The sequence below is a fragment of the Dipodomys spectabilis genome, unplaced genomic scaffold, assembly GCF_019054845.1.
Source record: "Dipodomys spectabilis isolate Male_0828 unplaced genomic scaffold, ASM1905484v1 ptg000052l, whole genome shotgun sequence".
NCBI classification, from domain to species: Eukaryota; Metazoa; Chordata; class Mammalia; order Rodentia; family Heteromyidae; genus Dipodomys; species Dipodomys spectabilis.
Window position 1 is genome coordinate 3,906,815 of NW_024870729.1, and position 24,147 is coordinate 3,930,961.

Here is a 24,147-nt window from a genome sequence, read left to right on the forward strand (position 1 = left end):
AACATCTCAACCCTGAGGTATAAGCTAGGCCTCTGGATAGGACCCTCCATGGTGGCCATTCAGTAAAGAACATTTGGTTTACCAGTGATTTCCACAGTAGACTGAACTATTGACTGAAGTTAGGTCTTTCAAACTTTTTGCTCTGCTGGTTTCAAATCTCAATCTTACCACAAATCCCTGCTTCTCAAGTAGCTGAGATTGTAGGTGTGAGCCACCATGCCAGACTTTAGTGATGTGATATATCCATGTCTTAGAACATAGCTTGCCATACAGGAAGGTTCACTGAATACTCTTATAGTCTCAAATGCTTGGGAGGCTTAACCAGGAGCATCATTTGAACATAAGAGATCAGGACCAACCTGAGCAACTAACTTAGTTTAATGAACTGAATACTGTTGTCAGGAGGGCAGGTCAAGGATGGAGAAAGACAAATGGAGTGAGGAAGTATGGACAAATACAGTCAGAATACTCACTCAATGTACATGTGAGAATGGAAACAGGTAACTTGAGGGGATAGATGGGTTGGAAGAGATGGAAGAGAATGATAGAGTGAAGTGACATTGATCAAAATGTATTCATAAATTGATAGGTTGAATTTAAACCTCTTTGTACAAATTTAAAATTTGTACAAATTTAAAATTAAATAGAATTAATGGGCGATACCCAACTCAGTGTTCTGTAAATACAGTTATTCTGAGTCTGACAACTACCTGGTTCCTATGTACCTTCCTGATCTCATCTCCTGCACTCATTCTCCCATTCTAGCTCAGCTCTCCAGGACATCCCATTGGTACTCTTTCCCATATCCTTGCATTCCTTCTTCTGCAGAACTCACATGCATTTTCAGGTTTCAGTTTAGAAGGACATCTCTAGATCAGTCCTCTCTCCCAGCACATCTTTCAGATGTTTCTGGATGTCTTCAGTGTATTATAACTATTTATTTGTTTTGCCAGTTAGACTTGTGGTAGCAATCATTACAGCATCTTTAGTAAATGTTAACTCAGTAAATGAATGAGAAATGCTCATGGCAGAGATTGTATTTCTGGGTCACAGACACATAGTAATATATATTACTGTGTCTTGTAATGTTTATTAGGTAATAGCAATTGCTAACACTTTTCCAACACAACCCTCTCACAACCACTCTATTGAAGCAGGGAATATTAGTGTCCTAATTTGAGAAGAAACTTGAAGTTGGAAAAGTGAAAGTACCTTCTCAAGGTTATATGGGTGGGAAGTATTTGACCCAGATTCTGACTTCAGCACTCAGACACCACAGCTGCTCAGTTTACACAATACTGCAGCATCCAGCCATTCTTTCAGCTCTTCTCCTTTTCTTCTGAATCAGACGATTATCTATCCTCTGCATGTATGACAAACAACAATCCATACCACTTTCAACAAAGGCATTGTGCACGAAGGACCTTCTACCCACATTTTGCTTTACCAAAGTGCATACTGAGGTCTAGATAGGATGCTAGGAACTTGGGCCAACCCTTTCCACACTTCCTCTTCCTTAATGCCTTGCTTTTTGTGAATCATAGTGACTTGAACCACTTATGATAGGATCAGTTTCTACAGTTCCAAAGCAATTTGGAGAGAGACTTGCCCAACCCCTTCATTTTCAGACGTGGAAACTGAGATCCTGAAAGGTGAGTGCTATGTCAAGGACAGGCAGGTGGTGGTGTAGGTGGGGTGGGAAGATGTCTCCTGAATCTTGGTCCAGAGTTCTGGATGAGAGGTTGTGCAGCCAAGCACGTGTGGCTTAAGCAATGCACATAAATGAAAAGGCTGTCTTTTTGTAAACGCACCTATGTAATGATTGCTTACGCAAGAGGTGCTGTGGAATAAACCGTGCTCTTGAACAAGCCCTTTCCTTCCCATTGCATATCCTGGGCGTCCCCAGGGAGGCGCAGCCGCAATTACGCAGGTGGCAGTCCTGAGGCCGAGCGAGTACTTTGTGACTGGATGACTGGCTCCCAGAGAGCCGGAAGACCGCCCTTGTCCTCTAATCGGGTCTCTCAGCTACCGAGCCGCAATAATCCGGTTTACCGGCCTCTCCACAAGGGCCAATACGGGGCTCGAGCCCTATCACGGGATCAGCCCCGAACGGCGACCAATCAGAGGAGAGGAACGGATCCCCGATGCCCAATCAGAGGCCGTCAGAGCTGGGTCGCAGCGGGCTGCCAGCCAATCAGCGTGCGAGCGGCGTCCGGTAAGCGCGGGGGGCGGAGCGTTCTGCACGGCTGAGCGTTGGGCGCTGCGAGGAGCTCCGCGGGTGAGTGGAACTGCGACCCTGGCCGAGGCGGGGGTGGGGAATGCGAGGGTCAGGGCGTGGGCGCGGGGCGTGGCAGAGTCACGAGGCGGCGCTGGCTGGACCCTCAGGGCTTCGGCTGGCGATGGGAGAAGGTAAGGGATAGAGTAGTGGGCTCGAGGAGGTGGTCCTCTCCTACCGGATGGCGGAGAAAGAAGGGAACATTGTTGCCATGGCAACGCTTGTGTGATAGCTGGCCAGGCCCTGGTACCCGGTCCCTTTCACCCTCGAGATATGCGCTGGTTTTAAATCCCCACCTTCTATCTTCCACTGTCGGCCCACCCGCTCCCCGAAGGGCCTCCATCATTGGTTGGCATGCTACCGCTTGGGACCAGCGCAGAAATAAGCCCCCTGGGGCCCGCCTCGCCTCCTGTTGGCGATCTCCTCCAGTGACTAAGCTCACCCCGGACGCTTGGTGCAACAGGCCTCTGCCAAAGGTCCACCAGCGTGGACCTTGTCCTGGCAGCTAGCACCTTAGAGATGCTGCAGCCTGAGAGACCTGGGGTCCTCCAGAGGTGGTATTTTTTTTTTCTTCTTCTTCTTTTCTTCCCTCCCTCCCTCCCTCCCTCCCTCCCTCCCTCCCTCCCTCCCTTCCTTCCTTCCTTCCTTCCTTCCTTCCTTCCTCTCTCCCACTCTCCCTCTCTCCCTCCCTTCCTCCCTCTCTCCTTCTTCCCTCCTCTCTCCCCTTTCCCTCTCCCCTTTCTTTTTTGGCACCCAGTAAGAGATTAGTGCAAACAAGTGCTCAGAGGAAGGGGGTCTTGAATCAAGACCACAATGGCACCCTACCATCCCATAGGCATTAGAGATACAAAGCACACCACATATGTAATTTTACATTTTCTAGTATCTATATTAAGCAGATTAATTTTTAGTATATTTTAGTTAACTCAATATATTAAAACATTATTACAAAATACAATCAGTATTAGATTAATTGATGAGATATTTAAAATTCTTTTACTACCTAAAGCCTTCAGAAATCTATTGTATATCTTACTTTGTGTGTGTGTGTGTGCGCGCGCGCGTGTGTGTGCACGTGCCCACATGCACGTGTGCACGTGTGCATGTGTGCGCATGCTGGTCCTAGGGCTTGAATTCAGGACTTGGGCCTTGAGCTTTTTTGCTCAAGGCTAGCACTCTACACTTGAGCCACAGGCTCCATTTCTAGCTTTTTTTTTTTTATCATTCATTGGAGATAAGAGTCTCAAAGATTTTCCTGCTGGCTTTGAGCCACAGTCCTCAGATGTCACCCTTCTGAGTATCTACGATTACAGGTGTGAGCTACTACTAGTGTCCACTGTTGTATATCTAACAGCACATTCTCAACCACCCACAGTGCAAATGCTCATTGGCCCCATTTAGCTAGTGACTAACATGTTTATTTTTTTTTTCCTTTTCTGGGGACCCATGGTGTCATTAGCATGTCTCTACTACTGAATTCCACCTCCTCAGCCCCTACTATATTAAGCCTCACATTTCTTGGGTATATGTGAATTGTGCCCAAAATAATGATTGCAAAGTCACCAGTTTTCTTTAAAGCTTATCAGTGTGCAGGAAGATATTGTGCAGCAGTAAGGCAACAAAAACTGAGGCAGAGGCTCTGTCCCCTTTTCTCAGTTGAAAACAGGAATCCAACATGAAGCAGTATTTCAAATGGATATAATTCAGGCACTAGAAAAGGTAATTGAGTACAATGATATGGCTGTTAATCATCGTGGCAATTCTTAGGAAGGCCCAGCACCTGGAGCTCATACCTGTAGTCCTTAGGAGGATTCTTAGGAGGCTGAGATCTGAAAATCACTGAAGAAAATATGGGAGACTCTGTGTACAATTAGCCATCAAAAAGCTGGACAAAACTTAAAGGACAGACCCTGAGTTCAGGTCCCAGGACCCAGCACAAAAATAAATAAGATAATAAGAATTGTGGGAAGGATTCTTCAAGCTTATATAATACAGAAAGACTTAAGCCTAATTTTGAAAAATGTGCAATCTTGGACCACTGGGAAAGATGAGGAAGGTGTTTTGTTTAAATGGAACTGAATGAAACTTCTTTTGTTTTTAGGGTTGAAGACTTTTAAGAGTCAAAAGGCTTTCTGACTAAAAAGACTTCCATCTCTCATCCATAATCTCCGCCATGATTCATAGTCTTTTCTTGATCAACTCCTCTGGAGACATTTTCTTGGAGAAACATTGGAAAAGTGTGGTCAGCCGTTCTGTTTGTGATTACTTTTTTGAGGCACAGGAGAGAGCTACTGAGGCAGAAAATGTGCCTCCAGTCATCCCTACCCCTCATCACTATCTCCTAAGTGTTTACCGCCACAAGATCTTCTTTGTGGCTGTGATCCAGACAGAGGTCCCACCTCTGTTTGTCATTGAGTTCCTTCACCGAGTAGTGGACACATTCCAGGTTTGTGAATATAGAAAAGTTTATGTAACCTGTAAAATGTATATATAGTCCTATGTCTGTTAGTGTTAAGAAGTGTGTGTGTGTGTGTGTGTGTGTGTGTGTGTGTGTGTGTGTGTCCTTAGTCTTTATCTCAGATCCTAGGTGCTATCCCTTGGCTTTTCTGCTCAGGGATCTACTACTGGATCCACACAGCTTCACTTTCAGCTTGTTGGTGGTTAATTGAATATTAAGAATCACATGGACTACCTTGCTTGGGCCGGCTTTGAACCATAATTCTCAGATCTCAGCCTCCTGAGTAGCTAGGATTACAGGCATGAGGCACCAGCACCTGGCTAGAATTTTTTTTTTTTTGTCAGTTGTGGGGCTTGAACTCAGGGCCTAGGCACTGTCCCTGAGCTCTTTTGCTGAAGGCTAGTACTCTACCACTTTGAGTCATAGCACCATTTCCACTTTTTGAGTGGTTAATTGGAGATGAAAGTCTCACAGGGACTTTTCTGCCTGGGCTGGATTTGAACCATGATCCTCAGATCTCAGCCTCCTTAGTAACTAGGATTATGGGTGTAAGCCACTGGCACCTGGCCTAGAATTTTTTTTTTTCCTGGTCGTGGGACTTAAACTCTGGGCCTGGGCACTGTCCCTCAGCTCTTCGGCTCAAGGCTAGCGCTCTACCACTTGAGCCACAGTACCACTCCCAGTTTTCTGGTGGTTTATTGGAGATAAGAGTCTCTTGGACTTTCCTGCCGGGGCTGGCTTTGAACTGCGATCCTCAGATCTCAGCTCCCTGAGTAGCTAGGATTACAGGCATGAGCCACTAGTGCCCGGCATAGAAATTTTTTTTAAGTTAAGAAAATTTTTAGAATTTTAAATACAAATGTTATTTGCTTTCTCCATCTATTTGATGAGATTTTTAATTCTGTTTGCTGAATTGGCTACATCCAAAATGACAAATTGAGCCTGGCATGGTGGCTCACAATTACAATTCCAGCTACTCAAGAGCTGGAGATAAGAAGGATCATTGATGGAGGCGTTCCCAGCAAAAAATTAGCAAGACCCCATCTTAGTCAATAAGGTGAGCTCAGTGGCAGCTGCATGGGAGGTCATATGTAAGAAGATTTTGGTCTGAGGCTGGCCTCTGGAGGGAAAAATCTTAAGACCCTAGCTGAAAAATACAGCAAGAAAAGGGCTAAGTATGGTTCAAGTGGTAGTGTATTTTCCTAGCAATTGTGAAGTCCCGAGTTCAAATCTCAGAACTGCTAAAAATAATCTGGTGGACTTAATGCTAGCCATTGTTAGCTGCATTGCTTTAATTAGATCAAACGTGTTAAGTGTGTGGTTTCCTAAAAAAAAAAAAAAAACTCTAGTATTGCCAAAAGTAAAAGGAAGAGAAAAGCAGTAAACGTTAAGTAATGCCTAGTTTTAAGTCTCCCTGTGGGGGTTATTTGTGAGTCCATGGTTTGCCTTGGGCTTGGGTAAGGGCTGAAGATGAGCTCTGTTGCAAACATAGGATTGGGAAATAAGTTTCTGAAGAATTTGTGACACCTTTTGCAAGGTACTGTTTTCATTTTTGATCTTCAGATCTTGAACAAGCAGAGTAGTGGGGAGATGAGATATTTCAGGAGATGAGCACTGCTTAACACGCCAGATTCTGGGTTCAGACAGTAGAGTTCTTTCCCTGACACTCACCATCTGTAACCTCTGCATCAGAGTGAGTGATGTCTGCAATTAGCACAATGAGATAAGGACCTAGGCTTATGCTCAAAAGCAACTCAAAGAGTTCTTTCATTTGCACTCACATCTGCATCACATGACTGCAGCTGCTTTCATCCCCAAGAGAATTAAAATTGTTTTCAAAGTTTTTTTTCCTGACTAAACACTGATGGTAGTGGTTTTCTGGGATTCCAGTTTTGATGTGGCATACATACAGGAAAGCCTCACTCTGGGGAAAATCTAGGAGTAAATTCCTCCTGAACTCTGTTATGAGGTCCTCACGTATTTACCCCTTCTATGGTTACAGTCCCATCAGAGAAGTTCCACAGCTGCTTCATAGTGCCATGCCAATAGCATGTACATTATTAAAAGGTAGGAAGTGAAAAAACAGGCTGTTTCATCTATTTCAAACCACAAAGGAAGATGGAAAAACAAAGGTAAAGTTGCTAGTTTTGAATTCCAGGACTTCAGGGCTAGTCGTTTTTGAAGTAGTTGTTGAAAGTTGGCATGTCCTGCCTGCATGCCAGTGGTTCTTCTTGTAATTCTAGCTACTCAGGAGGCTGAGATCTGAGGATTGAGGTTCAGAGACAGCCCCAGCAGAAATGTCCATAAGACTCCAACTTCCAATTAACCACCAAAAACCATAAATGGAACTGTGGCTCAAGTAGTAGAGTGCCGAACTTGAATGAAAAAACTAAAGGAGACAATGTCTAAGCTCTTAGTTCAAACCCCAATACTGGCACAAAAACCCAAAACAACAAAAACAAAACCACATGGACATGTCTGAATATTCTGTCCTGGTGCTTACAGGGGGGTGGAAGGGTTCAGCCACAGAAGCACATGTGCTTTTGTTCAGCACTTTGTCATATTGCAAGGCCTTGCCATCTCCTTACCAGGTTTATAAACCCAAGCTAAGTGTTTTATTATCTAAATAAAATTGTTCTGGGGAAGGAACTATGATACATACACCTTTAGTCTTCCTTTTTTGCCTTAGAAATACATTCCTGACTCCTCAGTGCCATGGGTATTGGGATTTCACTGGTACCTAGCATTACTGGGTGTAGTTTAGACTGCATCTAGTATTGTCTTTACAATTTGGGGTGTCAAAGAACTGGCAAGTGATGAAACGATCTGAAAACCATACCACAGCACACATGGATCTCGAGTTTGGTCCTGAGTTTTTGTCTTCAAAGAATGGCAGGACTGCTGTATAAACTGGCTCTGTGGGGTAGAGCTAGGCGGAAGATTTCAGCTTAGCTAAAGAAATGACTTCTAATAATCAGAGCTCTCACTGAATCTCAGAAAGGCTGCACAACTGTCTCAGAGGGTCTGTAAAAGTCAGATTGACGTTGCTAGAATGTTACATTGGCCAACTACAAGCTTTTCTTTAATCCTTATGGTCTTCATACATTGCTCTAGTGTATAGATACTTTCATACACTGTCAGTTAACCAATTATATTTTTTGTTGTTGTTGTTCTTTTGGTGTTGGTCCTGGGGCTCATGCTTTACCACTTTGAGCTACAGCTCCAATTTTGGCTTTTTTGTAGTTAATTGGAGATAAGAGTCTCATAGACTTTTCTGGCTGAGACAGCTTCGAACTGCCATCCTCAGATCTCTGCCTCTTGAGTATCTAGAATTACAGGCATGAGCCATAGGTACCCAGTTTAACCAACCATACTTATTCTTTAAAAAAAAAACAAAACATTTTATTGTAAAGATGCTGTACAGGGGTTTATGTGAGTAAGGTAATGAGTAAGGTAATGCTTGTTGTTTTTTCTCCTACTATCCCTTCCCTCCCCAACTCCCCCACTTAACCATACTTATTCTTAAAACACCCCAGTATGTCAGCCTGATGTCATCCTGATCCTACCACTAAATCAGTCAAGACCCAAATTATTTAACATGACTTAACCTACTGAGTGACAATTAAGATTATAATTCAGACCATGTAAGCATGGTCTTCTAAAGAATTTGTTGAATTCTACCATTAGAGATGGTCCAAAGAGATTTTCTGCTGTACCAGCCAACCCTCATTTCATCTCTCCCTTCTTTATCTCTTATTTAATGTGTGAATATTGAGAAATAACAAAAGAGGGATTAAAAGGATTTTCATATACAATTCTGTCATATGAAGTACTATGATTTTGAATATTTTTTTTCAAATTGTTGATCCAGATTCAGCCTTCTATTCTCTATATATTATCATGTAGAGGCAACTGCCCTTACGAGGTTGACTTCCTAGAGAAAGTATATAATGGTTCTAGTACTATAAACCAGTCCAAGCTCTCTCTACCAAGCTAAGCAGCTTCAGGGAAATATGGCTCTGCCCAGTCTCCTCATTGAGGAAGAATGTCCCCAAAACACCAGCTAAACATGGTAGGCAGACAGATCCTTAGGAATACTCTTTTTTTTTTTTTACAATCATCTCTGAGTGATTAATGTGTGTATTATATTTTCACCAGGACTATTTTGGAGTCTGTTCAGAGCCAGTGATCAAAGACAATGTGGTTGTGGTTTATGAGGTATTGGAAGAGATGCTTGACAATGGGTTTCCCTTGGCTACTGAGTCAAATATCCTCAAAGAACTGATAAAGCCTCCCACTATCCTTCGAACAGTGGTCAACACGATAACAGGTATGGTGGGGAGAACAATGACAAAGAGCTGCTACCACCCTGAATATAGCTACTGGAGTGTGTACATTGTTTGGAATCTTCTAGAATTTTAAGTATTCAAGTGCTTCACTATTTTCTTCATGATCTTTGAGTCTGATCTGAAATAATATTGTTTTATATAAATGGTACTTTTATTTCAGTGACAAAAAGAGGTATTCATGATCTTAGGGCATAGCTCAGTGGTAGAGTACTTACTAACTTGGTGTGTACAAGGGCTTTAATCCCTGCCACTACAATAGTAATAATAATATTTGTAGTAGTAGGAGTTTGATCACAGAAGAAAAATATTATTATAAAAGCTTCAGAAACAGAAAAGCACAAAGAATATGAAAATACTTTAATATTCAATATGCTTTGTGTGTGTGTGCACACGTGTGCGTGTGTGCATGTGCACGCTTGTCAATCCTGGGGCTTGAACTCAGGGCCTGGACATTGTTCCTAAGCTTTTGTTGCTCAAGGCTAGCACTGTACTTCTTGAGCCACAACCCTGCTTCCAGCTTTTTGGTGATTAATTGGAGATAAGAGTCTTCTGGACTTTCCTGTTTGGGCTGGCTTTGAACTGTGATCCTCAGATCTCAGCCTCCTGAGTAGGTAGGCTTACAGGTGTAAGCATCCAGCCCCACTCTACTTTTAACATTTTTTTAGTATATAGTTCTTATCTCTTCTTTTTTAAAATTTTATTTTATTTTATTGTAAAGATGCTGTACAGAGGGGTTACAGTTACATGAGTACATTTCTTGTCGAGAATTGTTCCTGTCTCCTTTGTTCTCCCCCTATCCCTTCCCTCCCCTCCCTCCCTCACTCCTCCCCCCACTCCCGAAGTTGTAAACTTCATTTCCAATGTACTGTCTTGTGGGTATCATTGTTGCAATGGGTCATCCTGTGTCTTTGTTTCAGCATTGAACAAATGTCTATACAAGATGCAGGGTGCCAATATCAAGTACAGTGATAACAGGAGATATACCATAGGGGCAAGAACATACAAAGGAAACAAAACAATCTCATAGTACATTAAAAACAACAACAAAGAAGAACTACTTGTGTCCATATCTTGGGGTTTGTTTCGGTTAGCATCGTCTTAAAACTACACATAGAACTCCCCTATGACCCAGCAATACCATGTCTGGAAATCTACCCAAATGTCCACAAACAAGGCCACACTAAACCCACCAGTACAACGATGTTCATTGCAGCATTATTTACAATAGCCAAGATCTGGAACCAACCCAAATGCCCCTTGGTAGATGCATGGATGAAGAAAATGTGGTACATATACACAATGGAATTCTCTGCTTCCATCAGAAAGAATAACATTGTTCCTTTCATAAGAAATGGAAAAACTTGGAAAAAATTATATTGAGTGAAGTAAGGCAGACCCAAAGAAAAGCAGGTCACGTGATCTCCCTCATCTGTAAGAACTAGAATATGTAGAAGATATTCTAAACAGGGATCTCAAGATCACAAACGTCAAACACTTAGTGCAAAAGACTATATATAATGAAGCATATTAACATGGACTCCAACTTTTGGAAAAAAAAAGAGGCTCTCATTAGATCCTCCATACAGTTCATTCTTTTTCTCTTGTTTTTTTTCCCCATGGTTTCCCTCATTTGCAATAATTAGGATATGTCTCAGATAATTTTATCAGATGAGCAAAAAGCTCAAAAGCTATGTACATATGACCTTATCTCTTCTTTTTTAAAAAATTTTTTTGAGACTTCCTACTTGAACTCCAGATCCTACTGTCTACTCACCCACACCCCAGGCCTGGGATTAAAGGCATGTGTCACTATGCCTGGTTTTATCTTTTCTACACAGATAAATAATAGATGGACAAAAAAATTTTAAGTAACAAATCCTCTGTGGGTGTGTGTGTATGTATATATGTATATGCAAATATTTAAACTTAACCTGGCCTTTAAGTTGTTTACTTAGTCCTTTTTCTGATGTTCATGATTGTTTTCCTTTTAAATGACAAAGGATTAATGTTTGTATACTGGAAATGGAAGTATTAGACCAAGATACATGTATATTATAGGGAATTTTCATGTACTGAGCCAAATTGACCCTTAGAAAAGTTACCAATTTGTACTGATACAAAGCTATCACAGAAATACACATGACAAGGTGAAGGAGTCTATGTATTTTTAATATATAAAGATAGGTTCTCACAATTGTCACTTGCCACACTTTAAGTGACTTAGTCAATGTAATCTTTGTGCTTTGTTAAGGTTTTACTTTGGGGTCTTGTTTGATATGTAAATTAAAGCCTGCCCAAGCAAAAAACTAGTGAGACCACATCTTAACAAGGTGGGCATGATGGTATACACTGTAATTCCAGCTACACAGGAGGCATTAATAGGTGGATTGTGGTCTGAGGCCAGCCACGAGTAAAACTCATGAGAACTTGTTTGGAAATTAAAGCACAGTAGGGCTGGGGGGTGTGATTCAAGTAGTAGAGCCCCAGCTAAGCAAGTGCAAGAACCTGAGTTCAACCCCTAGCACTGTCCCCCAAAAAAGAAAGGAAGAAAAAGGAAAGAGAAAGGAAAAAATGGTATAAACTTGAAGACTAGCCAGGATTGTTTTGGAAAAAAAATTACATACAAGGGTTTTAGAAGGATTTGCCCTGTGAAATGCCCAGGAATATTTAGTTCTTATAGTGTATAAGGCAAAAGCTCACAGAGCAGCCATGTTAGAAGAACCAAAACAAAATAAAAAATTTAAGAACAGAGCAACAGAAAATGTGTCCTGCCAGATACAGGTTGTATTGTGAAGTTTTGATCATTAAAAAGTATATAGGGGGCTGGGAAGGTGGCTCAGTGGTAGAGTGCTTGCCTTGCATGCATGAAACCCTGGGTTCAATTCCTCAGCACCACATAAGCAGAAAAAGCTGGAAGTGGTGCTGTATCTTAAGTGGTCGAGCGCTAGCCTTGAGCTGAAGAGCTGAGGGACAGCGCCCAGGCCGAGTTCAGGCCCATGACTGACAAAAAAAAAAAAAAAGTATATGGTATTAGCTCAGTAACAGATTTGGTCTGTTTGCACTAGCCATAGTTCATTTCAAGCCTTAAAAGCTTTTTGAGTATTTTGGATATTGTGAAGTTATTTAAGCCTTAGTATCCTACTTAGAGGTGGAAGTATTTGAGGACCCTTTGGAAAAAATAAAATAAAAATGTTTTATAAACATGCTGAATATCTATGAATTTGCTGTTTCTTTCTTTAGAAAAAAAAAGATCCAGGTAATCGAAGAAGGAAATGGAATTTAAATTATACTTATTATTTCAGTTTAAAATCTTAAAAGTAAAAAAATAGTTTTTGATAACTGTATGTAAATGTGTTGGAAAAAAGCAGGTCAGTGAATGGATATACAGTTCTTAAGGACAGGGAAGGCTCTGATTTATATTCTTTTCCTAAGTTTCAGTATTAGTGTGGGATAGAGAAAGTTGACATGTACATTTTAATACCTACCATTAATATATTTAAGAACCTACCTCAAACAAAAATGCTCTTTTTAGCCATGAAAATTTTATAACAATATGTAGATTACCAACTCTGTGGAAAGCCAATACATTATTAAAGCTGCAAGCTATTGTGGAATTTGAGATACTTCAGTTCATGTTACTTTGAAAAAATATGATATCTGTTTCACAGGTAGCTGGTTTTTTTAAAAAAACCTTTATTCTGCTGGAGCAACAGAGCAGTGGTGACAATGGAGTGTTACCCTATAAAGAAGTACTTGTCTGCTGTTTGATGGTGCATGAACACAGAGGGAAGAGAAACTTCTAGGGAAGTGTTCTCTGGTTATATTAGAGTCAAACTGGCACAAGAGTATCAATTTGATTCTAAAAGTAGCAATATCAATTGTCTCAGGAAGTACCAATGTAGGTGACCAGCTTCCAACTGGGCAGCTGTCCGTGGTACCTTGGCGACGGACTGGGGTGAAATACACCAACAACGAGGCCTACTTTGATGTGATTGAAGAGATCGATGCCATCATTGATAAATCAGGTAGGTGCTTCAAAGATCTTACACAGGTATGCAAATAGAAAGAGACCCCTTCCCAGGATACTGCTAGTGTCAGAACTCCTCCCCTAGGATCAGTGCTTTTGAGTGAGTGACTCCTCAGCAGGCACTGTCTGTGGTGATGGTAGTAGACTTGGTGTTATGACACACATGTCTGTGTCATACTCCTACCGCTGTTATAAGTCCAAGAGCTGAGCAATTTGCAGCAATTTCTTTTCACGTTGATGAATTTACCTATCCAATACATGCTTATTGTAAACTCATTGGGTTGCTGCAGCACAGTGGCGATGGTGGGTATTTGGTGATAAAGAGAAATGAGGCGGCTACTGTAACAGCTACATCTGAAGCTAGTCTAGTGATGCAGACAGAAGGACAGGAAAGGTGGAACAGATAAAAAGTGTCCTGCTGATCTGAGCACAGCATACAGAAGCAACTGTGCTTGATTTATCAGCAGAGTGAGCAGAAGGATTTGAGACTGCATGGATTTTGGAGCAACCACTCTAATGAGTGTTTCCCAAAATGTTGTTGAGAAATAAAGACTGATAAGCATAAAAAGAGAAAACTAAGAAAACTTGAGGATTTCAAGCTAAAGTGACATAGTAACCTCTCATATGTCATACTGGGAAATAATGCAAAAACACATTAACAATAAAAAGGACATAAATTTTGATGTGGTTATCCATCAGAATATTATATAGTAGTGAAAGAATGAATTATGGATTTAACCAATGACATAAAAGAATCCCACAATATTGAGGAAAACTGTTAAATTTCTGTAATTATAACCTGTGCTATTACATTTATATGAAGATTGAAAAGAATTTTGTAATGTCATAGGGACAAAAGGGAGCTCTGGGATGTGGACATGCTTAAAGACTCAGCACCACAAAAGCAAAAAGAAAAAGAGCCAGAAGTGGCGCTGTGGCTCAAGTGGTAGAGTGCTAGCCATGAGCTGAAGAGCTGAGGGACAGCACCCAGGCCCAGAGTTTAGGACCCACAACCGGACCCCCATCCAGAAAAAAAAAAAAAGAAGAGCAGCATTTTGAGCAGCAAGAAATGGCTAGGAGCCACACGGGTTGCAAAAAGACTCCTGTAATTAGAACAGTGTTCACTGGGAACCATAGAGAGGGAAGTTCTCGTGGGAAATTGATTTTGGCTCAAAGATTCTGCTTTAAGAACTATCCCATTCATCCTTTTGTATCCTTTACTTCATCAGAGTGTCTTTGGATGTGCAGTTAGTAAATGTCTGGAAGAAGTATGGATCTAGCTCATGAGCTAGATGGCTAGAAAAGAGGAAAAAAGAGAGGGAAGAGAAAGGAAATGGAGGAGGAAAGGAAATAAGAAATCTTTAGAGGTCTTAGATGTTGTCTTATTTTTTTTAATTCAAACAAATGTAATTCTCAAGTAATAACCAAGTTTCCCACAAAATTACAATCAGCCAAATACTTTTTTCTCATTTTTCACGTGACATTTTGATAGGATCCCATGGTTTCACTAATATTATGTTACACTAAACCTTCATTAGTCTTATTCCTGCCTCAGGCTCCACAGTGGCTGCTGAGATCCAGGGTGTAATCGATGCTTGTGTCAAGCTGACAGGAATGCCAGACCTCACCCTTTCCTTCATGGTAAGGTCTGGGTTGAAGCGTGAGCCCTTGGGATGGATGTGGGTGCTTCTGAGGTGGTGGGCATGGAGAAGAGGAAGTACTTAGGGCAGCACAGAGCTGTCTGGCTCAGTGTCTCAACAAGAACAGTGGCAGAAGCACTTCAAAAGAAACTGGATATCTGATCTGGAGTCTTGCTCTTCCTTGCCTGGTGCTGCAGAATCCCAGGCTGCTGGACGATGTCAGCTTCCATCCCTGTGTTCGTTTCAAGCGCTGGGAGTCCGAACGAATCCTATCCTTTATCCCTCCTGATGGGAACTTCCGTCTGCTCTCCTACCACGTCAGTGCGCAGAAGTAAGCGGTCCTGTCACTAGGAATGGAACCTGTTTCTGTGTGAGAACATGATGTCTGTTGCAATTAAGAACTTGGGCTCTAGATTTAACCTGGGTTCAAGTTCCAGCTTCTCTGATTTGTCATTGTGTCACTTCTGGTGAATTCTTCCCTACCCTGTGTCTGCTTTCTTACCTGAAAATAATAATTTTTTTTAAAAGTACCTCATGAAGATTAAGAACTTAAATAATGTTTAACACAAAGAAAGGGCTCATTATGATTGTGACTCATGTCTATAATCCTAGCTACTCAGGAGGCTAAGATCTGAGGATCAAGGTTTGAAGCAGCAAAATCTGAGAGACTCTTATCTCCAGTTAATCACCAATTAACTCCTGAAGTGGAGTTGTGGTTCAAGTAGTAGAGCACCAGCCTTAACAAGAAAGCTAAATAACAGAACCCAAGCCCTGATTTCAAGCCCCAGTACTGAAACCCTCCTGCCAAAGAAAAAGATTACTGATGTTGTTATTGTGCTGTGTAGTTCTGGAGATTGAACTCAGGATTTGTAAAGGTAGGCGCTCTAGTCCTTTTACTTTTAGTTGAGTTTTAGATAGAATGTTTGCTAACTAGTCTAACCTTGCATGTAAATCCTCTAACATCCACTTCCCAAGTAGATTCGATTACAGGCTTTTGTCACCATTTTGGCTACTGTTGTTTTGTGAGATAGTATCTCTCTGTATATCCTTGGCTGGCCTGGAACTTGTGATCCTCCTATCTCAGCCTCCTCGGTACTAGGATAATAGGTATATACCGTACCTGGTTTGTGCATTTATTTTTGTTGTTATACATCTTATCTAAATAACATTTTCCCTTTCAAATCAGAATCTGAGCGTACCTTTATTTAATCTTCTGACCTGAAAAAGTGTTTAATTATGCTATGAAAAGCATCAGTGCAGTGACTTTTGGTCTTGGATGTTCTATTTATTTGGAGTGTAAAGACTTTTGGAAACAGTGGTGCATGGTAGAAGGTTAGGAGGTGAGTGTATCGAAGTGATTCAAAAGACCTCAGAGTTACAAGTGTTTCCCTGAGCAGTTTGGAATCAATGACTTAGGGAATAAGTGCTAGTTCAGATTTCCTGGACTCAACCCTGCCTGGAACTCTTACGGTTTGTAACCTTGGGCCAACTTGCTCTCATTTAAGTGTAGGGACAAGGCATAAATACTGTCCATCCCTCAGTACCTATTTCGCATTAGGAAACAGCATGTAGCTTCAGTTTCATAGTTACTTGGTGGATTTAAATAAGCTAAGGAGTAAATGGATAGAAAGCATTTAGTATAATCACTGGTGAAAAGGAGGTACTTAATGAATGTTAGAAACTGTGGTTAGGATTTCCTGTCTCATCAAATCATGACAGCCTAGCCTACCTCTTTAGGGGTCTTGTGAGGATCAGTTGAGGCCAAATGAAACTACTCTCAAGAAGTTACAAGAGAGCTGAGGGCCTGCAATTCTAGTCTGAAATTTGGAAATTGCAGTTCAAAGCCAGCCCAGGCAGGAAAGTCAGTGAGACTCTTATCTCCAATTACACACACACACACACACACATACACATCAAAAATTATGAAATCTCCCTGAGGTGTGTTATTATATGTAAATGATTGATCATATGCCATGAACAAGTATAGTGTCTCTTTATATTGCACATTGTGGCTTTCTCAGGGTAGGCTCAGGTAGGCCTTTTGATCTTATTCACATTATTCAGAGTCATCAGAAGCTATGTCCTACACACTGTCATTGCTTTTCAAAAAGGAAAAATACTAATTATTCCATTTTGTTTTGTTTTGTTTTTTTGGGGGTCCGGTCGTGGGGCCTGAACTCTGGACCTGGGCGCTGTCCCTCAGCTCTTCAACTCAAGGCTAGCGCTCTACCACTTGAGCCACAGCGCCACTTCTGGCTTTTTTCTTTTTGCTTATGTGGTGCTGAGGAATCAAACCCAGGGCCTCATGCTTGCAAGGCAAGTGCTCTGCCACTAAGCCACCTTCCCAGCCCCTGTGTTTATTTTTGAAGGCAAACAGAACACAGGTAAGGGAAGAAAAGCTGCCAGTTGGACAAAAAAAGCAAAATGTAGTTGGGCCCAGGGGTTCATGCCTCTAATGCTACTCAGGAGGCTTAAATCTGAGGATTGCAATTCTAAGCCAGCCTGAGCAGGAAAGACTGTGAGACTCTTATCTCCAGTTAACCAGCAAAAATCCAAAAGTGGAGCTGAGGCTCAAATGGTAGAGTACCAGCCTGAGCAAAAAAGCTGAGGGACAGCTGGCCACCAGTAACTCAAACATCTAATCTCATGAGGCTGAGATCCGAGGATCACAGTTTGAAGCCATCCTGGGCAGGAAAATATGTGAGATTCTGATCTCCAGTTAAGCAACAAAAAAGCCATAAGTGGAAGTATGGCTTAAGTAGAAGAGCCTTGAGCACAAAAGCTCAGTGACAATACCCAGGCTGTGAGTTCAAGCCCCAGGACTGGCACAATCACACACACAAAAGTTCAGAGACTGCCCAGGCCCTGAGATCAAGTCCCAAGCCGTTCCTCCCACTCCCCCCACCACACACACCACAATAGTCATACAAACACACAAAAAGCAAAATGTCAACTACTTGTGAGGCAGAGATCTGAGGAGCATGGTTCAAAGCTAGCCCCAGCAGAAAAGTCCATGAGTGAGACTCTTATCTCCACTAAACTACTAAAACAGCAAGAAATAGAGCTGTGTCTCCAGTGGTAGAGTGCTAGCCTTTAGCAGAAGAAGCTCAGGACTGGTGCACACACACACGCACACACACACACATTCACAGACAAACACAAGCAAAATGTCAAAATATCACTTTGCAGTACATTAATGAAAGAGCTTTTTCCCTCTTTGTCTCTCTTTCCAGTCTGGTTGCAATCCCAGTGTATGTCAAACATAATATCAGTTTCCGGGACAGCAGTTCACTTGGACGTTTTGAAATAACCGTGGGACCCAAACAGACCATGGGGAAGACCATAGAGGGGGTGATTGTCACCAGTCAGATGCCTAGAGGAGTCCTGAATATGAGCCTCACTCCGTCCCAGGGAGCACACACATTTGACCCAGTGACAAAGGTAGGGAATTGCTCAAGTTAACCAGTGTGGCTCTGCAGGAGCCTTTATAGATGAGATTCATTAAAGGACATTGTTCATTAAGAGAACAAATAGGGGGCTGGGATGATGACTCAGTGGTAGAGCGCTTGCCTTGCATGCATGAGGCCCTGGGTTTGATTCCTCAGCACCACATAAGCAAAAAAAGCCAGAAGTGGCACTGTGGCTCAAATGGTAGAGCGCTAGCCTTGAGCTGAGGAGTTGAAGGGCAGTGCTCAGGCCTAGAGTTCAGGCCCCACAACCGACAAAAAAAAAAAGAGAGAGAACAAATTGGTGTTAAAAAACACCTGCCCTGAGGCTGAAGCTCAACCAACTCAAATGAAAGCTCCACAGTGTATTGGGAAGACCACCTTACTGTTTTCATTTTCTTTGAAGATGCTGTCTTGGGACGTAGGGAAAATAAACCCTCAGAAGCTACCAAGTTTGAAGGGGACCATGAGTCTTCAGGCTGGGACTTCTAAACCAGATGAGAACCCCACAATTAACCTGCAGTTTAAAATCCAGCAGCTGGCTATATCTGGTAAGTGGCCACATCTTGCAAGGCTTTCCCAGGAGAGTAGTGGCTCTTTCCTAGGTGTAAATTGCAGAAAGCCTTCCTAGACTTTCTGTTCTGTGAAGAGGTAGTAGTTACGGACTTTGACTTTATTACATGCTATGTAACCTTAATAAGTATTTTTTCCAGCATGTGCTGGTATAAGTTTGCAGTGGGAGAGTGCTGAGAAGCAGTAGCCATGGCAGATAGCAGGGTCATAGGCCATTGTTGGGTCAGACCAGGATTGTTGATTTGAGATTCCCAAAGTTTTTGGTCTGAGAAGATTAGCTCATAGTAGTAAAGGATAATGTCCACTCCTAGTAGTAAAGAATAATGTCCACCTCTCTCCCAATTTCAAAAGATGTTCATGTTTGTCCTTAATATAATTTTGGAACATTGTCAATCTACTCTGCACCTACATAGAGCAGAGGTAATAACTTAATACTAGCTGAATGCCAGTGGCTCATACCTGTAATACTAGCTACTCAGGAGACAGATCTAAGGATCGCTGTTTGAAGCCAGCCTAGGCAGGAAAGTCCATGAGACTCTTATACACACACACACACACACACACACACACACACACACACACCACAAAACTTTACTACTTTGTAGGCGTCAATATGTGCTGGCACTCTTCACACACACACACACACACACACACACACACACACACACACACACACACACACACACACACACACACACACACCACAAAACTTTACTACTTTGTAGGCGTCAATATGTGCTGGCACTCTTGTGAGTTCTTTCCATGTATTCTTTTTTTTTTTTTTGGGGTCCGGTCATGGGGCCTGAACTCTGAGCCTGGGCGCTGTCCCTCAGCTCTTCAACTCAAGGCTAGCGCTCTACCACTTGAGCCACAGCACCACTTCCGGCTTTTTTCTTTTTGCTTATGTGGTGCTGAGGAATCGAACCCAGAGTCTCAGGCATACAAGGCAAGCGCTCTACCACTGAGCCACCTTCCCAGCCCCATTTCCATGTATTCTTATTTAATTTTTAGAGAAACTGTAGGTAAGTAAGAAATGGACTTTAGCTTTTATATGACATTCCTAGTTTTCTCCACTAAAAGACTTAAGTCTAATAAAGTGGAGTTCAGTTAAGTAATAAGAACAAGAAGTCATTTTTTTTATGATAGCATCTTCATTGAAGCAGAGTTGCACTGTCCATATTTATACCGAGAGCCAAGAATCTGACAGCACAGAAGTGGCTATGGTTATCAGTCTCCATTAATTCCAGCTCACCTCTGAGCTAAAATGAGTATAAACAATTGTGCCAATTGTGTCTTCTGAATAATACTCATGTCTTATTTCCTCTTGTCCCCTTCCTTTTCTTCCCTCCAGGACTCAAAGTGAACCGTCTGGATATGTATGGAGAAAAGTACAAGCCCTTCAAGGGTATAAAATACATGACCAAAGCTGGAAAGTTCCAAGTTCGAACCTGAACAGAGAGTCTTGCCAATGAACAGCCAGAAACACTTTTTTCATTTCTTACTTGTCTAAAAATATCAGCCTGTCTCTTAGGTCAGTCCCCTCCAGGGCCTACTTGCTCCCTTTTTTCCTCAGCCTTCAGTGCCATGGAACTAATCAAGGGAGAAAGGGTCACCAGGGAGATCTTGGCAAAACTGAAACTGAGCACAACTCTGTGCTAGAGAAGAGGTGTGTGATGGAGGGAAGCCATACTTGACACTGGATTTAGCACTTTTAGAAAAACACCAGCATTTGTTGCTTGTGGCTTTAGTATCTAAAGCCAATGAAAGATATCTTGACTTTTTTTTATGGTAGAAAGTTTGGAAGAAAAAACATCAATGTTAGTTAAGGAAAAGCCAGTTAGAGATCTGATCTGTAGGGCCAAGGATGTGACTCAGTGGTAGAGCCCTTTGCTGAACATGTGTGAGGCCCTGGTTCATCTCCAGCAACACACACAATGTAAAATAGATTCTATCTATGAGGGAGAAGCAAGAGGAAGTCCAGGGATATATACTAAAAAGAAAGACCAGCAAGAAACGAGTACATGAATGAGAGGATGGGAGAATAGAGCTGAGTTGGTTTCTTACTAATCCCTCTAATATGTAAAAATAATTTGTACTTGTTGAAATTAACTGGAGACTTCTTAAATTCAAGTCTACTGTTGACATGGAACTCCAGTAGAATCAGAGTTCATCTTAAAGACTGTGGCGATACTGGACTAGCTCTTCAATCTAATTTTTGATTGCCTTTAGTATCTAGTCTGTCATCTTCAGTGAGATTACCTATCTGCCTCCCCAAACCATTCTTTTCACTTCAGTTTACACAATTCACAGTCCTTTCTGGTTACCTGACACTTGCCTGTAGTTTTCTAAAAGCAGGAGACTTTATGTCTCATAATATTAGAGTAGAAACAGCAAGTCATTTCCCATAAAGTCATTCCTCACCTTAAACCAGTGATCTCATATTTACATTCATTGGTGCTGGACCCAGTGGGGCCCTTAGGCTGCCTGTCTGAAACTTTAATATGAGGAGACGTAGATAAAAGGAGCTTTGAGGGCATGAGATTACTGAAGCTTCTTGGTAAACTTATCATTTCCTTATTTTTTTTTTTTTGTCAGTCATGGGGCTTGAACTCTGGGCCTGAGCACTGTCCCTGAGTTCTTCAGCTCAAGGCTAGTGCTCTACCACTTGAACCATAGCACCACTTCTGGTTTTTATTGGAGATAAGAGTTTCACAGCTCTTCCTGCCCAGACTGGCTTAGTACCACAATCCTTAGATCTCAGCCTCCTGTGTAGCTAGGATTACAGGTGTGAGTCACTGTGCTCACTTTTGTATTCTGTAATATGCCTATTAATGATAGATACCTATCAGTCCAGTTTTCTTTTAAAGCAAAAAAATTCCTTGAATCTTTGACTATAATTAATGCCATAAGATAATAGTCCATGTTGATTGTGTTTAGTGAACATGGCAATTTAAGAAATATTTAAGGCTTTCCAAAGAGTAATTTTTCTTTCAATATGTAATGATGCATTTATCTGTCTCTACAAAAAATCATAGCTTAGGGAACAGTTATGCTCTGCATTGTGCATGGAGAAAAGGGAAATCTGTGCTCTCCAGACCATAGAATTTTTCCCTAAAGTCCTATTTCCAAATACTTATGCAATTTTTTTTGCTAGTTTTATCTTGTTACTTCCAGGACTTAGTTTTGCTGCAGAATAATGTTGGTTTCTGGTTTCCCTCTGGGATGAACTGTGCACTGTGAACCAGTTGTGATTCCTACCGTGTCACTTCAGAATTACTCCACCCCTACACGCACACCTCCCATGCAAGGGGAAACATCTCTGCATGTGGATTCCAGAATGCTGGGAATCACTTCTCCTGAGGGCTCTCAAAGACTTTGTTTCCCAGGTCACAGGAAACAATGAACAGCCATTTTACATCTCTAGGGTGGTATACACAAGATGCTTCTGTTTACGTCCTAATAAAGTTGAACTGTACCAGTTCTCTGTGGCCCAAGTGTTCTGAGACAGGACCAACATAAACTCTGTCAGGCACCATGCAGTAGAAGCAATGAGGAGTTTGTCTATTCTGGAGACCTAAAGCCACATGTAGAGTTTGATTCTCTACCCACCTCTGGAAAATGGGGAATGTTAGTGTTTCTGTCATTTCTAAGGTGGTAGAAACTATGGTTCAGATCACAAAAGTCATTAAAGCTGCCAGTGTTTATTCTAAAACTTTCCCTTTTCTCCCAATTTCTCAGGTTGGTTAGGCAGGAAACTGAGCTGCAAGGTACCAGACATTTTTATTGTAGCAGTCATGTGTTAGAGATGAGGCTCCCCATCAGCATGGAAGTGTGCACACAGACATTGCATAACTGAAATGATATCCTTTCTAGGACTTCAAGTGGTAGTTAATACTATTGCTTCTTTTAATTGTACTGAGGTTCCCACTTACCTTCAGCTTTGCATTTCCCAGTTCTAAGTGATAAACCATTCAGAGTAGTTTAATGAAAAGTTTTTGCTTGTTTTCCTGTTTTTTGTTAGCATGCATTAGCAGTGTCACTGCAAAAATTCCGTAAATGTATAATGTATTTTGAATAAGTTCGTCCCCTATTTTTAACTCTCACTCTGTGTGTGTGTGTGTGTGTGTGTGTGTGTGTGTGTGTGTGTGTGTGTGTGTGTGTGTATGTGTGTGTGTAGCTATTGCTGTAGTTATTTTTGAAATAGGGTCTTGCGTTTTGCCCAGGCTCACCTGGACTACAGTCTTCTTATTTATACTTCCCACAGTAGCTGAAATGACAGACATGCACCACTGTGCTCAGTTATTTGATATGGGAAGGTCTCCAAAATGAGTAAACTTTTTGGCTTGGATGGCTTTGAACTGTGATTCTCTTCATCTCTACTTCTTGAGCAGCTAGGATTTTAGGAATGAGTTACTGGCATCCAGCGATGTTAGGCCTTTTGATTGTGGCTTGTCTTGCTCAACGTGATGGTCTCCAATTCTATCCATTTTTCTGTAGATGGCAAAATTTTATTCTTTATGGCTGAATAATAATCTGTGGTGGGGCTGGAAAGGTGGTTCAGTGGTAGAGCGCTTGCCTTGCATGCATGAGGCCCTGGGTTCAATTCCTCAGTACCACATAAGCAGAAAAAGCTAGAAGTGGCACTGTGGCTTACATGGTTGAGTGCTAGCCTTGAGCTGAAGAGCTGAGGGACAGTGCCCAGGCCCAGAGTGCAGGCCCCACAACTGACCAAAAAAAAAAAAAAAAATCCATGGTGCATTTATATATTTTCTGTATCCATTAGCTGTTTGTGGTGCCTAAGCAGATTATACAGTTGGCTTTTGTGAAGTGCTTCTCTAAACATGTACTTTCCTTTGAATACATGCCCAGGAAAGGTAGGGTCATAATGTAGAAACCTCTATATTGATTTCCATAGTAGTTCCACTGATTTACTTTCCTACCAACTGTGTATGAAAGTTCTTTTACATTCTCGCCAGCATTTTTTTTCTTGAGGATAGACATTCTTACTCAGATGGAATCTCAGTGTAGTTTTACATTCCCTCTGTACCTAAGGATATTTTCTTTCATGTATGTATTTACTATTTGTACTGAAGACTGTCCAATTCATTTTCTTATTTTGTAATGAGATTATTCGTTTGTTGTTTAATTTTTTAAGCTCCTTGTATATTCTGGATATTAATACTTTATCTGTTTAACAGCTAGAAAATATTTTCTCCCATCCTGTGGGTTGTCTCCATTCTGGTGACTCATTGTTTCCTTGGATATGCTGAAGCTTTTTAATTAATGAAGTCCCATTTATAGATTCTTACCTTTATTTCCTAGGCAATTGGAGTCCTATTCAGAAAATATTTTTCTGCCCCTTGAAGTGTTTTCTATGTT

The 24,147-nt window shown here is 41.6% G+C and overlaps 1 protein-coding gene across 2 annotated transcripts; it reads left to right on the forward strand.

Moving 5' to 3' along the window:
* The first annotated feature begins 2,226 nt into the window (after nucleotides 1–2,226).
* Nucleotides 2,227–21,396, forward strand: Ap3m2 (adaptor related protein complex 3 subunit mu 2). 2 transcript variants are annotated; one of them, XM_042679479.1, is made up of 9 exons: nucleotides 2,227–2,278; nucleotides 4,377–4,721; nucleotides 8,892–9,063; nucleotides 12,970–13,107; nucleotides 14,665–14,750; nucleotides 14,947–15,080; nucleotides 17,983–18,190; nucleotides 18,602–18,746; nucleotides 20,120–21,396. In XM_042679479.1, the coding sequence occupies exons 2-9, from the start codon at nucleotides 4,449–4,451 to the stop codon at nucleotides 20,218–20,220; spliced, it is 1,257 nt and encodes a 418-aa protein (XP_042535413.1). In that variant the 5' UTR covers nucleotides 2,227–2,278; nucleotides 4,377–4,448; the 3' UTR covers nucleotides 20,221–21,396. The 2 variants fall into 2 exon arrangements, with proteins under 2 accessions (XP_042535413.1, XP_042535414.1); XM_042679480.1 differs by lacking the exon at nucleotides 2,227–2,278 and adding an exon at nucleotides 2,384–2,409.
* The last annotated feature ends 2,751 nt before the right edge of the window (nucleotides 21,397–24,147 follow it).